We start from the raw sequence: 17,657 nt of genomic DNA, 5'->3' as shown, positions 1-17,657 counted from the left end.
CGCGGCGCGCCTCCATCCTCTCAGCAATCGCCACCGTCAAGCACCCAGCTCGTGACCGGTGAGTTCGACACGTACTTCTCTGCACTCTAGTCGTGGTTCGGACGGCGTGTACCCGGAAGGAGGGCAACGATAAAACTGGGGAGAGATTGCCAACAACAAACAGTTGTGTAAGATGGGTGACGAAATGCGCGCTATACTAGATGACAGCAGTCACCGTTGGTCGTTTACGATGTTTTGACGGCCTTGACAAATGTTATCGTAATTTTAAACCTGACGTTATTCTTTTAAAACTTACGCTTAACTAGTGGAAATGTGGATGCCGGTGCTAAACATCAGAGTAAATTAGGATGCAAGCACCTAATTAATATGCGTACGATATATGCAGGTGTGTGGCCGTCAGCCCTGATACACCAATGTATTTTCAGGTGTTTCCACAGCACAGAGACGCGCTTCAGACCTTCGATGTCGACCATTTTTACTATTGTGAGTGCAAACATCATTCTGCGAGGTCCTCCTGGGTTCGATTTCAGTGTAGATATTCGGTAACCTCGAGATCATCCATTGCGCAGATGCTGTTTAGTACTTTGCAAGGGTAAGTTCTTCGCGCCAAGCTCCTATCAAAGATATTCTCATCACGGTAAAAGGGATCGGAAACCGTGCATAAATTACGTAAAACATTTTCGGTCACTTGCAAACCTCCCTTCCCCGGTCGCGCACTGGCTATGCTGGGTACCCCAAACCCTCTCCTGGTTACGCCACGTTGAAGAGAGTGACCCACCTTTAGGGCTATTCCAAAAAAAATCTGGTGAAGCCTCGGGTACCATTCAGTTCTAAGAAAAACATTGGGCAGTGCCACTACAACACCATCAAGATAAAGACGAGAATTTCAAGTACTTCTGAGTCCAGCCTATGCTGTCAATGTTTTGTAACAGCACTAAACTTCCTCCTTTCGTGGTAGCCCAATAGCGTATTCCCAAGACCTCTGCATCTGCAGTTGTCGCGACCGGCGTCGTCTTGACGGCGGCGGAATCTGCTGAGGGCCGCTGTCAGCTGTTATGGGTTAGATGTACCACTGTTGAGATGTTCCACCCGCACATTGCGGGTCTGCAGGCTTAACAGTGGCACCTCTACTGATATGAATGACGTCAGCACAAATGAGCGGTTGTGATTGACACCGAGGGGCGGATAGGGCCAGCTACTTTGAAGCGCACTGTCTGAAGCTTGAGTCAGTGCGCCACACCCCTCCGTTGCTAGACATTAGTTTTGGTCAGTAGCATAAGTTTTGTCACAGAAGCGATGCCCTCCAGCGGCAAGTCGCCGCTGTTATCCCCATTTGCAAACAGCACAACCCACCAAAAGCTTCAATTTTTTGAGCAGTCATTATCGTCCCAGCCGTCCGTGAAACAGCAGAGAAGCTGGTTCATCATCATCTCACCTCATATCTCACACAGTCGAGAAACTGGTTCATCATCAGCTCACCTCACATCTCTCACACCATCACCTCAGGCGTTCGGGCCAACAAGGCATCCTGAAAGTCGCTCAACTTACACGGCATTTCTATCGATCTCCAATCAGGTGCTACGAGGCATGGACCGGTCAGAAGAAACGGTTCTTACTTTGATCGACCTGAGTCGCTGTTTCGACGCACTGGACCACTCAATGTTGCTGACGAGGCCGCGGAAGCTCCAAGTATCTACAGACTGCATCCAAAGTTACCCGAGGTTACACATACAGCATGTGAGGATGGATCCGACGCTGTCTGGCCCAAAATAGTATCACCATTGGCACGTTCCCGGGGTCTTGTCTCAGGCCATTCCAGTACAACATCTTAAGCAACCACATCGCGTGCTTCACAAACGGCTTCCGTGTCACGATAATTCGGTATGCTGACGACGCACAGCTGGCCGTTACAGGCCCTCGAGGCAGATCAGAGGAGACGCGGCAGTCGCTGGAGTCACTGCTGGACGTAGCGTGCACGCGGTATTTGCAGCATGGGATGCTGTTAAAGGCCGCCAAAACCGAGCTGTTGTTATGTGGCGACCGCCGACAGCTTAGCCAAATCTGAGAGCTTCCGTCCGTAGCGTTCACTGATGGTGTGTTACAGGAAAATTCAAATAAGATAATTTTCATGCATGAATTTAAGTTACCTAAAAGTAAGTTTGATATGCTCATTGGGGATACGTGGACGCGCATTGTGTCAGTATGAGCATCAATATATTGAAAACCCTCTACGTAGTGGCTATTTCGGTTTTAGGTCACGCGGATGCATTATGAAAAGGCATACACACAAGGTAAATAATAAAATGACACGAACAATGGCCAGAGAGCTAAAACAGGCCTATCAATACACTATGGCCGTTGATCAGTGCTTAATGGTAAGAAATTACACCACGTATGGCGGTCTCAAACGTGTTCACTGCTGCGACATCACAGACGATTGCAGGCGGCTCCAGGCTGCTGCGGCTCGATACGAAAACCCCCTCTGTGCGGTGGTCAGTCGGTGTCTGCGCTGATGTAGACTACCTCTGCCCGAGACGGGCGCTTCACGACTCGAAACGGCGGCGCGTGGAGTGAAAAGCACGCGGACCTCTTGAGGCGCGCATATCTCCTTCAGCGCCCTAAACACACACCAGCTGAAGGGCATACCGTGAGATTGGCTGTACGTCACATAAAGAACCGCGGTCCGCACGGTGATGACCTGAAATATCGGTCAAAGGTCCTCTTGTACCTTTAAGGAACCCTGAGACAATGCGGGTGTCTAACTCGGCCAGAAACCACGACCACCGAACAGATAGCTTCTTGTCAGCCTGAACGCTGGGGGCCCATTTGCCAAGCAGGAGCAGGATCGGGGGCCACGATTGGCGTTGGTCTGGGTCTCTGAAACAGCGGCTGGACTCCTTTGTCGGTCAGGGGCCCACAGTGCATGCCAAGTGGACAGTCGGTCACGGACTTTGTTTGATGGGGTTCGAAGAGGGACCGGAGGACCCCGCGGGACCAAAGATCGACGGCACGGTTGGATTCGGACCCGGCCCCCACCCGTAGTGCCATGACCTGAAACGTCAGTCAGAGGGCTTTTATGAGGTCCCCTTTGCTGGGGTTCTGTATCCCTATTGTATAGGGCCTCGACACTGAGTCAAACAGTCGGCTCCATGTCCGCCTGAGCCCTTGGGACCTATTTCACAAGCAGGAATGAGGCAGGGCCCGTGATTTGCAATGTTCGGGGTCCCTGACACAATGAGGGGCTCCTGTGCCGGTCAGGGGTCGTCTGTGCCTGCCCCCAGTCGTCAGAGTGCTGACCAACATGATATGATATATCACTATAAGGCCTCCCATCGGCCAGGGGATGCCGCTCCGTGTTGCCAGCATAACGGCCGGAGGACACAACGCGGTGGGATAGAATGGCCCTTCAACCCTTCGCCGTGAACAAAATATGCCCCGTAGTGTTCTACTCAAGGGGGCCATTTTACCGAAAATGGAAGGTCCCATTAGTGTTGAATGGAGTCGATCGAAATAAGTTCAAAACGCGCCAAGCCATCCCATGTTTGCCTGAGTACGTTCATTCTTTGCAGAATCGACTGGTGAAACAAATAACACCAAAAAGTTTGAGTCTGCGCGCCAGGTGCCGATAGTGTAGTGGTCAACGCGCTTACGTTAACCCCAGGGCATCTAGGAAACTTCAGGTACGGGGTTCGATCCCTCGCAGTGCTCGCCCTTCACGCCAGGGTGAGAGGCTGGCGACGCCGTGTAGCCCCAGCAGCTGAGTGCATCATAAAGCCCTGATGACGCATCCGCAATCTCGGGGGGCAGGGAAAGCGACGACCTGGGCTGCAGTTTTCGTAAAACCAAACGGCGCTGGCCACTGCAAGTAACGCCAGGGGGCGCCGCTTGCGGTACAACAGCCAAGTAAAATAATGCTTCTGATTTTGTTTTCAAAATTAACTCGTACAGTTCAAAGATAACACCGAGCGAATCTTTTCTTACAGCCTTGAGATAGTCCTCTGCACAGATTAACGGTTACAGCAACACGAAAAATGGAGATTTTACCTTTACTGCTCCAGTTGCACCACCAGATTCCAGCACCAGCTCGCGGTGCTGTGAAGACCAATACACTATTGTCATAAATCTAAAAACCGCACAGATAAAATATACACCCGGAATATCTCTAATTAAACGATTTGGTGTCCAAAAGCGTTCAGAGGTATTTCTTTGAAATGTGTTATCATTTCCGTCCGCCTGATGGCCACAGCCTGGTGTCGGCCGCAGGGGCCGCCGCTGCGTGGCCCAGGGAGACTGTATCACGTGGCGTCGAGGGTTGTGCTGCTGAGATATGCGAGCGCACATGCACAAAACTACGCTACATAATTTATGCCACTAATCTATTCTGAGTGTTGAACATACACAGACAAACATGGCCTGGCCATGTTCATACACATTATTGACCCATTTTGATTTTCAACCTACATTTGCGGAATTCTTGATGTCTCTGTACAACCCAGGTACAAATTCTGACGTTTCTGAGTTTCATCGCTTTAAAAAGAGTTCACTAAACCATTGCAAAATGGAGAGCACTGGCGTTTTAATTGATGCACTCATATAACGCATGATTTTTTTCTGTTTATTTGCTGTAAACTACAGGGAGAATTGATATCGTGGTAAAGTCTGGCCTTTAGTCCAGTAAAGAACGCAAAATATGTAATATATATATATATATATATATATATATATATATACATATCAATATATATACATATATATATACACACATATATATGCGATATCGATTCTCCCTGTAATTTACAGCAAATAAACAGAAAAAATCATGCGTTATATGAGTGCATCAATTAAAACGCCAGTGCTCTCCATTTTGCAATGGTTTAGTGAACTCTTTTTAAAGCGATAGAACTCAGAAACGTCAGAATTTGTACCTGGGTTGTACAGAGACATCAAGAATTCCGCAAATGTAGGTTGAAGATCAAAATGGGTCAATGATGTGTATGAACATAGCCAGGCCATGTTTGTCTGTGTATGTTCAACACCCAGAATAGATTAGTGGTATAAATCACGCAGCGTAGTTTTGTGCATGTGCGCTCGCATATCTCAGCAGCACAACCCTCGACGCCACGTGATGCAGTTTACGTCTACATATACAACATCTCATAACCAAACAATTTGTTGATCTCTGGAAGTCCCAAAATTGAATGCTGCTGAAAATAAACTGTAACACTGTAATCGGCGTGTCAAACATTAACATTGACTGATATTCAGAAAAAAAAACGTTGATCACGCACATCGTCAGTGCGCCATAAAGTTCCAATGACTCCGAGCAAAATGAAAGAGGTCTGTGGTGAATATAAATAAGAATGTGAATACGAATGCACACTGGTCTTCTGATCCATCAAACATAGTTAGCCAGAAAACGAAGACAGTCGCCTGCTTACAATATTTTCAACGAACACGACTTCAAGGCATCGAAAACACACCCTTGATACGTATTCCCCAACGTACCGCAACTTATACGTTATGCCCGGGCCGGATGCGTCGCCCTGCCCGAGACGAATCCAAATCCAGTGATAGAAACCGGCATTCATAAAATGCTAACCCACCGGAAAAACAGAAGCTTTCAACGCCGATTCATACAAATGATATTTTATACTTTTATATATACTTTTGTAATGATACACATATATCAGGGTGAGAAATGAACTGTTGGTAGGATTCGGTTCTAAAGACATTGCTTTCAGATGACTGTCTGCATGCCGAAGCATTATGCCTCCACAATGAAGCTATTCGCAGGGCTTGACTTGCTCCAGCGTAAGACGCCATTGTTGTTGGCTGTTGTCGGGCTTGGAAATGCAGACAAACCATGTCTTAATGAGTTTAATGTCGTGAATCATTCATAATACACACCGCTTCGAGGGATTTGCAAATAATTAATGTAGTTGTCGTGCAACACCTCTCAAACTGCAAATGCTACTAATATGAATAGGGTCCCTGACATGATTAAAAGGCTCCTTTAACATGCAAATGGTCTTAGTTGGATACAAAATGTTTGCTTATACATCCTAATAAAACTGCATAGAAGCCGTTTGTTATCAGAGTGTTTAGTATATATTAGAAACATTTTGAACTTTTTAAAACTTTTCAGCGATTCGACTTATTGTGAAAACGGCTTTCACGCAGGTAATAAACATGCAATCTGCATAGGAGGGGCCACATGTCTATGAAACTAACGTTCTATGTTCAACGCAAGTGCTACTGCGTACATTGCTCAACATTGTTAAGCCAGCTGTCCGAACTAGCAAGCAGTTCGTTTTTCAACTGGAAACGCTGAAGGCATCGTGAGGTCTTGCGCCTGGGAGCCGTCTGACTCGCCGGTCGGGGTCGGGCCGCCCCCGCCCGCCACACGAGGGAGGGCGCCTTTTGTGCGCGGCGGGCCGCGGGGTGTGCCGCGATCCGACCGGGGCCGCGTCCCCCTGTAGGCATATCACTGGCGCCGACCCTGTTGAATCGCAGCTATTTATGGCGTGCGAGGGCAGCTTTGCTGGTAGTTTCATTCATGCCAGTTTGGAGGCGCCTGATAACGCACTCGATTTCTGGACGTTGACTAAGATAGTGATATGATAGTGCTGCAGCCATCATAAATTCGAGTATGACGCTAAAACAAAACAAAATAATACAAAAATGTGCTACTAATATGACACTTATATTCCAGCTGTTAGAAACGCACATGTTGGAATAAAAAGAGCACAGAAAGATCTATGCGAAATACAACGGCAGCTTCCGCAAAGCAAATGCAGGACACGCCCAGCCGTACGCAATACTGCAAACACCTGGCTTCATGAGCCCGACTTAATTTCCGATGTCCAAACTCAAACAAGGCTGCAAAGGACACCCATTGCCGTAAGTTGTATGCATCCCGCAACGTATCCCACAACACACACTCAAGGTGCATGCACCTTGAGCAGACTGTTGGCAGTCTGCAAAGTATCCTGATGCCAGACCGCTCAGTTACAAGCATTCCTCGGGCACGGGCAGCGATATCGTGCCCACGTACCTCCAAGGCCCGGTGGCTTTTGGTAAAGGATCAGATCTCACAGTGGTGACCGTCTCACAGTCCCCTGTTGACCGTCGCGGCGATTACCCAGCGGGCTGGCGGGGGAGCGGCAGCGGTCACCAGGCGCCGCCACCGTAAAGATGCGTGCGCAAGGAGAAAGTGGTCTTCCGACTCTAAACAGAACCATTTAACACACCGTCGAAAAACCATCCTACCAGTACCGACCTCAAAAACGATCTAAAATCTCTTCGGAGCGCTTTGAACACTTTCACGAAAAAGCTGAACAGTACCGGAATTTCGGTATTGCCAAGCAATTCGGTACTGCCAGGCGGGTGTGTATTCACACTTCGGAGTCGTTAGGTTAGCACCTACAAACACACACACACACACACACACACGCGCGCACGCGCACGCACACGCACACGCACATACACTGTCCTAGCCACTGTAATGTGGCCAGCACGCCGCCGGTCGTCTCTAGCCCAGTCAGCAATGCACCATTATAACGCAAAACGTCATGCCGTTCGTTTAGCGATTTAAAATGGCGGTTGATAGCACATCCACAACAAGCTTGGTTGAGCACGGTCACACCCGCCACACGCGCATAACCGTATGCTACACTACCTTCAGCAACCCTAGAGTTAGCTGTCTCTCCAGCGCTGAATGGATACGCCGTTAGAGCACCGGCAGCTATCAATGACGGTCACACCCGCCGCACGCGCATAACCGTATGCTACACTACCTTCAGCAACCCTAGAGTTAGCTGTCTCTCCAGCGCTGAATGGATACGCCGTTAGAGCACCGGCAGCTATCAATGACGGTCACACCCGCCGCACGCGCATAACCGTATGCTACACTACCTTCAGCAACCCTAGAGTTAGCTGTCTCTCCAGCGCTGAATGGATACGCCTTTAGAGCACCGGCAGCTATCAATGACGGTCACACCCGCCGCACGCGCATAACCGTATGCTACACTACCTTCAGCAACCCTAGAGTTAGCTGTCTCTCCAGCGCTGAATGGATACGCCGTTAGAGCACCGGCAGCTATCAATGAAATCATGAAAGACGGGGGTCTTATTGACACCTGACACCATAGAGGACCGAAGAGCTGTTTTAACGTTCGGCATTGCACCGTCATTATGCCAAACGGGTCCTGTCTTCCAAAAGGCGATTCACCTCGGCGTCTAATAGTGCTTCCACAACAACATTCTTTTGGCTATAGTCGCACCCGCCACACACGCATAAAAGTATTTCATAATGCTTTCCCCAGCTGCAGAAATAGCCGGCTGCTCGGCATATGCATTACGCCGTCATGACAATACGCATACGCCGTTGGGGGCATCCACGAGTAAATAAATATTTATTTAAGATATATTGAATTTGCACCTGATTGCTGCAGACAATGCCAACAAAAAAGAGCTGCGGTGCATTTTTGGTGCAAAATGCACATGAATTACGCCGTTAGCGCATCAACGGGTAATGAATGACTTAAAAATGCGTTAAATTTGTACCTAATGGCTGCAGACAGTCCTAACAGAAATGCACCGTGGTTATCCTTGCGTCCGCCTATGAGACATTTTTCCGGGCAACGATAAATTGGTCAGGACGCTGCCGGGCGTCTCTCGCCGAGTCGGCAATGTGCCGTCATATCACAAGAACGTCGTATCACCCGTTGAGCGTACTTATGCTGGCGTCTTTTAGTGCTTCCACAGCCAGGCTGATTGAGCATGGTCGCACCCACCACGCAGGAATGAAAATATTTTATATTTCATTCATTAGCTCTAGAGTTAGCCATCTAGCCAGCGCTGGGCGATACGCCGTTAGGGCGTCGTCTGAAAATATCAATGAGGTCATGAAAGACAGCTGTTTCACTGGAGCATGATGCCCGTAGAGCAGTGCCAATAAAAACACAGGTTGGTTATCTTTCAGTGCACTCATAAGTAGTTTTGTCGGGACAACGTAATCTGGCCAGCACGGTACCGACCGGTTCTCGCCAGAGTAGGCAATGCACCGTTATAACGCAAAAACGTTATGTCATCTGATCAGCGATTTATATTGGAGTCTGATAGTGCTTCCTCAATAATAATGTCTGAGAGTGGTCGCACCAGCCGCGCGCTTGTGGAAGTATTGAATATTACCTGCGGCCAGTCCAAAAATAACCGGGTAGCCAGCGCTGAGTAGATACACAGTCAGAGCATCGTCCAGCTAATATCAAAGACGTCATCAAAAACGCTGGTTCCCCTTACCCCTGATACCTGTAGAGCAGTGCTCACAAATATAATCCGGGCCGCCGTATTCTTGCAAGCACGTTACCGACTGTCTTTTTGTCACAGTCGGCGAAGCGTGTACAAAACAAGATTTAGCAAAATCCACTTTTCACCTCCTTCAACTGGTTTTATCTAAAGCCCTCTACCGGCCGTCGTGCGCTAGCCATTAGACTCGCCGTTGTTCAAGCTAAGCTATGTGCGCTGACTGCATTCCGATCGCTCCATCGGAACCTGAAATATGCATGACTTCCGAAATGCTACCCGATGACTTCTTTAAAAAGTCGTCTTCGGTGTCTCACCACCTGCCATTTGCATCAGCTAGCTGTGAGATCGCAAGGCGATGCCCTACCTTTTTATTGGTTCAGGCGACCATTGGACGACATCACACTCGTTTCTCATTGGTTTACATCACATGAACCCTACGACCATGAATCAATTCCGACGCGCACCGTATATAAACCGTACCATTGGTGACCCTGAAGAGGCTCTTGCTCTCCCTGCGCTTGAAGGCGCAAGACCGCTGTTGGTTGTGAGCGTGGACGTTGTGGTGTGAGTGTTGGTGCGTGCAAGTGGCCAGAAAATAGAAGCTCTGTTTGACAAGATCTCTCTTTGATGGACTCGCGAGAAAGACTGGCACGAGCAAGATCTCTACTAGTGTTAACTATCACACAAGCGGTCAGAAATGTGCTACAAATTGGCGCCAAATGACACGGATTTGCAAATACCTATTTGCAAGCAGTCAGTTTTCAAGTTCCTTTCGTGGACCATCGGCATTGTGGGCCAGCCCATCCTCAACTTATCCCTGAACGCTTGCGCCTGTATCAGTGTGTGACCGAGTGTTATTCGCATTTTTGTGTGTTACTGCGTACTGACAAACATGACTACACTTACACACGCACACACCTACTGAGGGACAGCTTATTGCACAAACCATGCAGTAAATCGTACACAAAACTGGGGTTCAAGGGCTTCCACAACGTTGTAAGAGAGAGTTAGTGAAAATTTCATGATGGCCACGGGATATGGGACAGCATCTTTTGCACAACGGACGATGAACGCATGCCTCTTTGACAACCCGCAGCTTGAGTGGATCTGCGGGCAAATTTGTTTGTAGGCTTAGTAAAGAAAATCCCCAAATTGGCCGGAAAAATCCCCGTAGGAGACTGCGTGAGTGACACTGAGCGACAGGATTCGTGTTGCGCTCAAATACAGTTGCGTCAAGTTCAACAGCACTCTGGAGGACTTGTCCAAAATCTTTCGGAAAGGCTTCAGGCGGTAGCATCTGAGGCTTTTGACGATGTCTTTGGTCCCAAGCCTCAACGTGGAAGTGTTCCAAAAGGACTGATTGGCGACAGGTTAGCCCGCGGAATCATCCGTAAACAACTTCACACCCTTCCGGAAGTCGTTAATTTTGCGTGTGCGGAACAACAAACGGACCACACATTCGAAATGTGAAGAGGCACCATAGGTCACACTGATAAACCTGTGGTCATGCATATTGTCCGTAACTATGCTATGATGCTAGAAGAGTTGAAAATTAGAGGCGTCGGTTTAAGAGCTAAGCCCAAAATTGGACAAAGTCCTGAAACAATCACCAGCTCAAAACAGAACTCGCATCCATACATACCAAAGTGTCAAAGTCATCCGCAAAACCGACGATATTTACCTTAAAATGGACCGTCTCAGAGACAGCCTCAAACTTCTGCACAATTACGCCAATTTCACTCATCTCAGTGACCTGGAAATAGCAACTTCCGGCAACAAATTTGGTCCACCTTCATTTCAGCCTCTACATTAACCTCCAAACTCGCAGCAAAACAGACAATATCGTGTGCGTTCCTGCTATCAATGGCCAAGTGATCTTCGTTCCATATGCGTTATATGGAATACATATTTGCACAAACATATTTGCCAAAAAGCAATCTGAATGCTGGTCGTACAGGTCAAGAAAGATAAAGATAGATACAAAGGATTATCCGCCCAAAAATCACAATCCTTAAAGGCTTCCTTCCAGTCAGGGACAGATGGTGGAAGACTTCACACTTGGGCTTCTTAAGACTGGAATCATTCAACCTATTCAAAGTTCGTGGTCTAACCTGCTTGCCATGATTGACAGGAAAGGTGGAGGAAAAAGATACCGTGTAGATTACAGAAAATTGAGGCAAGTAACCGTGAAAATTTGTCATCCACAACCTCGCCTCGATGACATCCTCCCCTCGCTTGGAAAACCAAAGCATTCCACTTGGCTGGACCTAAAAAGTGGTTATTGGCAAGTTGCTATAGGCAAGTGCATCTTGCCCATATTGGCAAGTTTTGTTGATTCCATCGACAAAACTGCTTTCAATTATTTTCAGGGTATAAATTTTTCTGTCCTTCCGCTCGGCCTGTGCCATGGTGTAGGGTTATTCTCAAAGCTTATGGACAACGTTTTTGCAGGTCTACAACACAAACTTACGATTGCGTACATTGATGACATCATCATTTTCACAAAAACCTTTGAAGAACATGCCAGTCGCATCAAAACAGTGTTTGAACGTCTGCGCAGTGCAGGCTTGAAAGCTAAAATGTCAAAATGCGAATTTCTGAAACAGAAAATTAGACACTTAGGTTATATAGTTTTACCAGATGGGATCAAGCTAGATCCTAGCACAGCAGAAGTCATTTTATATATATAAATGATCTCTCCGATATGAAAGACATTTGTTCATTCACTGGCATGTGCCCGTATTATCGCCGTTCCATTCCAAAGGTTGCAAACATTGGAAAACTTCTCACGGAACTCCCGGTGAATTGAATGATGAGTGACGAGTAATGAATGCGAAGTGAGTTATTATACCCAATAAAAGCAATTGTCAATCTTTGTATGCTAATGGCCTTCAAAGTACTATCGATGTGCCTCTGCCACTCATCGTCGTGTTATCATATGTATATATCATATCATATGTATCATATGTATCGTGTTATCGTATGTATCAGTCGTGTTATCATATGTATATATCATATCATATATATCATATGTATATATATATATATATATATATATATATATATATATATATATGCAGGCTGCGGGCTAGCGTTCTAGGTGGCATTTAGGAGTAGAAGTAGAAGTGCTACCAAGCATGAACTGCTTAAGCCATCACCTGATGAATTTGATGTCAGCTTCATCACTTCGTGCTGTCGAAGCTGCAACCATGGCCATGTGACCTTGCCATTTGACTCCAATAAACGGAAAGCATTGATGTCTTGAACTCGGTCGGGGCCTGCTGCATGAGGATTGCAGAGAACCGCACCTACACAAACTTCGAGACATGTCGTACGCGAGCAGAAAACATGCATAGCCAGGGCATCGGAGGCTGCCGATTTGACCGCTGCATACATAGATCGAAACTAATGCATTCATCACTCGCCAGTTAGGACGTGCTGATGAACGGCACTGCACGTGGCAAATTTGTAACTTCGGCAAAACATTATCCTTGCCAAACTATGCCGGTAGCCGATTCTCTCGTACCTTGTGTGTGTGCACCTGCGCCAGGCCGGGGGTCTTGGCAACCGTGTCTGGCCTGGGGAAGGTAGGCTTCCCCCTCCCCACCCCTGAAATCTCCAACTTCCTGACGCGTGTGAGAAATCCCGCAATAAAAACATCGTCAAATCACGAAGAACACGCACATAGTTTTTAAGCTTGGGTCAAACATCATGCCACCAGACGTCACAGAAGGTCAAAAGCAGCCGTTCTGATAAATGCAGTTGAAAGCTGTGTTAACTGTTGGGAGGTCATTCCAACAAATTTTGTTCCCCGCAAGGGTGAGGTCAGATCTGGTCACCAGTAGCCTACAAGAACGATATTTTTCACAATGTGCCCCGGCCAGGTTTATTTTATTACGTGTAACTGTGGTACAAAAGCATTCCAGACGCAAAAAGCACTATTTTAGGCTTACCTAGAAGTCATTCGAGGTCAATTAAGGCTAGATTCATAAACCATCCAAATGGCAAAAACTTAAGTGCTAACTGGGTTTATGTGACCAGCACTATGTTTTTTGTGTGTCAGAAATAGCGTGTTCACCATCTGCGGGTGCTCAAGACGCGCAACTGCTGTTTACATCATACATAATCCCTTAGGCGTTTGGCAATGTATTTAAAACAAACTAAAAACAGGCACGTTTGTACACAAAATGATGCGTGATCAGCTTCCCAACACAATAAAGAGATGGTTACACGCGTCGCACTCGTTTATCTAACCTCTGCGCTACTGACAACATATGTCATTGGCCTTGGATAAACTCATTGCACCTTTCGTGCTCTCACAGCACCTATTGTGCCATCATTATGCATTATAATTGTCATACAGTCACAGCATGTTTTCAGTGGAGTACATCAAAACTTCATAAAAGATGTACAAAGTCGCATTATTTACGAAATAAAAGTATCAAAAAAGGCCTGGCTTCAGGTCACTGGCCTCTTTACTGTTGAAAAATATGAAATCAACAAACTGTAGATACTATCACGTTCCATTACTAGAGAAGGCCTGGACGGTGGCAAGTGGCACACAGGAATGTTATGTGTGGTCAGAGTGTTGTGGAGATTGACCCTGACCTGAATGACCTGACCTGACCTGACCTGACCTGACCAAACCAAGCCAAACCTGACCAAGACCAAATCAAAAAGATCAAAACTTACAATTTCCACAAAGGATGTTAAATTAATAGGTGAAACAAGCTGACGAGAATTTCGTGTGGCTGCAAGCGATCGTTTTTAACCTGTTGTGGAAAAGACTCCCCCTCCGTGGCCTAGCGTGAGGAGCGAAGCGCTTAGGATTCTCTTTGTCAAACGGTGTAGGCATCGCGTCACTGCTGCACCTGATCGTCAAGACCGAGAACAAGCTTTGCTTGAGCTAGGACGTTTTTTTTTGCATGCAGGAAGTTGCATGTCTTCACCAGACGTGACATCCCGTTGCATATTGGCAATTTGAGACCTTCGTGTTTTCCACGTCACACAGATGCATCACGTTTGCATGCTTGGACGGCGCTATGTTTGTCGAATCAGGTCCCAATTTTAATACAATGATGTAACCCAGCTGGCCTAGCCACGCGCCAAATTGCATACGACCAGCTGGTAGCGACACCGAATCGTAACTGCATTTGCGCATCACTGTCTAACGGACATTATGCAAATAAGTTGAGCACCCGGCCTACGTCCTCGTGGCCAGATATTTCTGATACTTTGGGTAAAAATTATGTTTGCTGGAGCGTATAGTGTACTTAAAATTAAAGTAAGATTTAAATCATATTTCCTTCACCCGGCAAAACTCTGAAACGCTTTAATCATTGGTGCGAGTGAGCGTTTAAATGTGTTTGACCTGCTGACATCATAATTTCCCCTGCGTTAGGAAGCAATGGGAGCCCCTTCACTGACTATTGAGGCCATCCGCCAACGTCAAGGTCGCTTGGACGAGTCCATTTCATAAGCCTGAAAGTTTCACAGGCGGCTTTCCACCAGGTGGTTAGCTCCACTCCGGCTGACGGGCTACATGCAGTCGTATGCGACGAAACCCTGTGCAAATAGGGCCGACCTTGATAACAAGAGGCGAGACATGGCGAGACATAAAGCTGCTGTCGAAAGATTGTTTGAACTCTTCTTAAGGGCACTGCAGTGTGGTCTTCATGGGGACAGCGTACTTCCACACACTGCGAGTTAGTTGAGAGTCCCTTCCAGTAGCTGTGCAAGCTGGCTGACAATTTTACAACCACAAACGGTACTGACCGCTTCTAGAACGTCGCTACCATATCACACATTCCACCTGCACCGTGCGACGATGCTAGTTATGATGCGACTTATGATCCGGACCATGCGACCGTGATGAACGACGTTTTTGCTGCGAGGTTCAGTGTCCCCGCCGCGACGGTGCTGTCTCACGCGCCCGTGCATCATTTGGATGCCTTTTATGAGCGGCATGCATGGAGAGATGCTGCAAAATGGGTTTGCACTCTGTGGTACCTTCCATGGCACGGGACACAGACAGTGTTAGCGCCCGTAATATTGCTGAATGTGCTGACGAGCTTGTGGTCCCCTTACCAAGGAAGTACATGCGTCAGGTGGATCTGGCGCCTTCCGGGAGGTGCGTAAGCAGGCGAAAATAATTCCTGTGTTCAAGAAGGGTGGTAAAAAAGGAGCATCGAATAGTTGGTCAATCCGTGCTTCCTCTCTCCAGTAGGGTCTTTGGGTGCGCCATTTAACACAATAAGACTGAAGTATGAGTGTGTGTTTACGCGGTGCCCTCGTCCTGCCGTTCACGGGGAGGCACTCAAAATGCGCATCCTAGGTGTTCTACCGCGGCTGACTACCTCCGCGGATCATTACTACGTCAGGAGGTTCATTGTGGTACGATGCAGTCCAACGACCTTGGTTTGCTGCTCTTTTATTGAAAGCGACCTTCTTCCTCACCGCTGTGACGGCGTGTGCACCATTAAATGCCAGCCAAAACGTGTACACGCAACGCGAACAAACAAAAAACTGCCCAAGAGGCGCACGACGCCACACCGGTTCACAGGTTTTGCGTATCACTCATTCGACGAGGGCGCTCATCGGCATGGCACGTTTCTTCGCACCCAATGACGCATCACATCCTTGGCGTGCTATAATACCGTGCAGCTGACATTCGGCTCGGACCACGCCGTCGCGTACTACATATAAGTGGGTGAGGCGCAGCCTAGTTCTCGCCGTACGACGTGCGGAAGGCACGCACGTCAATCGCGTATTTGTTGTCGGCCATGCACTGGTATATGCCCTTGTCCATCTGGGAGGCGGGGTCGATCTCCATCTTGGACTTCAACCGGCTGTCGGTCAGCTTCCACTCCCAAAGCTGAAACACAGGGCAGGTAAGCCGTGAAGGGAGGGTGAGGCCTGGAAAATTAAGGCGGCTGGATGGTCACCCGCCCGCGATGTCCCAGTGACCCGACCACAGCACGTAAAAGCGAAGGTTTCGCCACAGGCTTGCGACACTGGGCCGCCACACCTGAAAAGACCTGGTTGCCGGCTGGTCACGGCGTCTGAGAGGTGGAACTTTAATAAGCGCCGCAGATCCACCGTGTCGCAGCTTCCCGGCCTGAGTTGGACCCCTATCTGCTGGAGCTCTTCGTGAAAGTAGTTTTCAGTGTCCAGTCAAATTTGATCGCCAATTCTAACCACCGCTGGGCGAGGAGTTCTCAGGGATTACCTTGGATTGTTGTCGAATACCGATTAAACATCCAAGAAATAGTCATGCAGCCTAAAATAAAATCAACGCACAACATTGACGTTAATCTAATAACGTTATAGAACCTTGCCATTGAGATACATTATAAACTGCTTGGTTTCCGTCTCGTTACACCATTGTTGGATTTTGATGTAGCGTGATAGCCTGTGAAATCATTCTTGCGTGGTAAAAAATAGAACATACATCCGACCGGCAGGGTTTTCGAGTGATAAGATTCCAGACACCAATGACCGCGTAATGCGTGGTCACGTTTTCAGCTCATACGAGTGTGAATTGAATATGAGTACGTTGATAACCACAACAACAGCTGCCCGAGGTAGCCCAAAAAGACCAAGTGAAAACGTTAAGTGCTCGTTTAGCTCTGACTACACCAGAGACACGAGCGGCAAACTGAGCTTTGTGTCGTGCCGCTCATGGGTCTGGAACTGAGCTGACATGTTGAGCTCCGTTACACTAATATAGTATTTCACCTGGACTAGCATGCGCCTCAGTCCTAAACTGACAGGCCGGGCTTACAGACGGTCAACGTCCCGTTGTGGCTGCGGCCCGCCAGTTGGAGAGGCAATGCTGCGAAATATTTTGACGTCACTGGTGTATAAAAGGCAGCCGGATTCAATGTCACGCCGGAGGGCATAAATAAACAAAGAAAACGGGAGATGAACCGGAAGCGATCACCTCAGGACACCGGAAGCAACCGTCTGTATATCGGAAGTTTTCCCATTCATGTCTTTACTGTGGCCCCTACCAAAAAAAAAAAAAAAAAAAAACACGAGGCGGAGGACTTTAGTGTAAATACCTGCACATGATAAGTGTATCACAGTTTTCGAATGATGAGTTTGTCGTTAAAACTCTGAAAAGCGGCCGAGTGATTCGCACGTATGACGTCATGTCTGGTGTCCGTCCGGCATAGCCTTTTATCCCAAAAGAAGACAAAGAGTCATGTCAGCTGTCTAAACCAGTTAAGGTCATGATACGCGAATTCCAAGCAATAAGTTGTGTAGCCTCTAAGTCAACTGACACTCAGCGCACTCAGCATTTTCCTTTCCGGAGAAACATCGTCGGGAATAATATCGTATTGCAAATG

At 47.6% G+C, this 17,657-nt stretch overlaps 1 protein-coding gene and 1 long non-coding RNA gene across 2 annotated transcripts in view; one reads left to right on the top strand and one right to left on the bottom strand.

Moving 5' to 3' along the window:
• On the top strand, positions 1-1,789 carry LOC119110734 (uncharacterized). Its single transcript, XR_005095547.1, has 3 exons — positions 1-58; positions 426-483; positions 1,576-1,789. It is a non-coding gene; the product is annotated as an uncharacterized LOC119110734 (long non-coding RNA).
• Positions 1,790-15,720: 13,931 nt separating this feature from the next.
• The window catches only part of LOC119110733 (immunoglobulin domain-containing protein oig-4), a 9,796-nt gene continuing 7,859 nt past the window's right edge, over positions 15,721-17,657 (bottom strand). Inside the window, exon 3 of the mRNA XM_037234657.1 lies at positions 15,721-16,180. Coding sequence (XP_037090552.1) covers positions 16,028-16,180 — 153 coding nt within the window. The 3' untranslated portion in view covers positions 15,721-16,027. The remainder of the gene's footprint in view (positions 16,181-17,657) is intronic.

Source organism: Pollicipes pollicipes, unplaced genomic scaffold (assembly GCF_011947565.3).
Source record: "Pollicipes pollicipes isolate AB1234 unplaced genomic scaffold, Ppol_2.1 Scaffold_7231;HRSCAF=8579_pilon_pilon_pilon, whole genome shotgun sequence".
NCBI lineage: Eukaryota > Metazoa > Arthropoda > Thecostraca > Pollicipedomorpha > Pollicipedidae > Pollicipes > Pollicipes pollicipes.
Note: the sequence above shows the minus strand (reverse complement) of the source record. Positions and strands in the feature narration are given on the sequence as shown.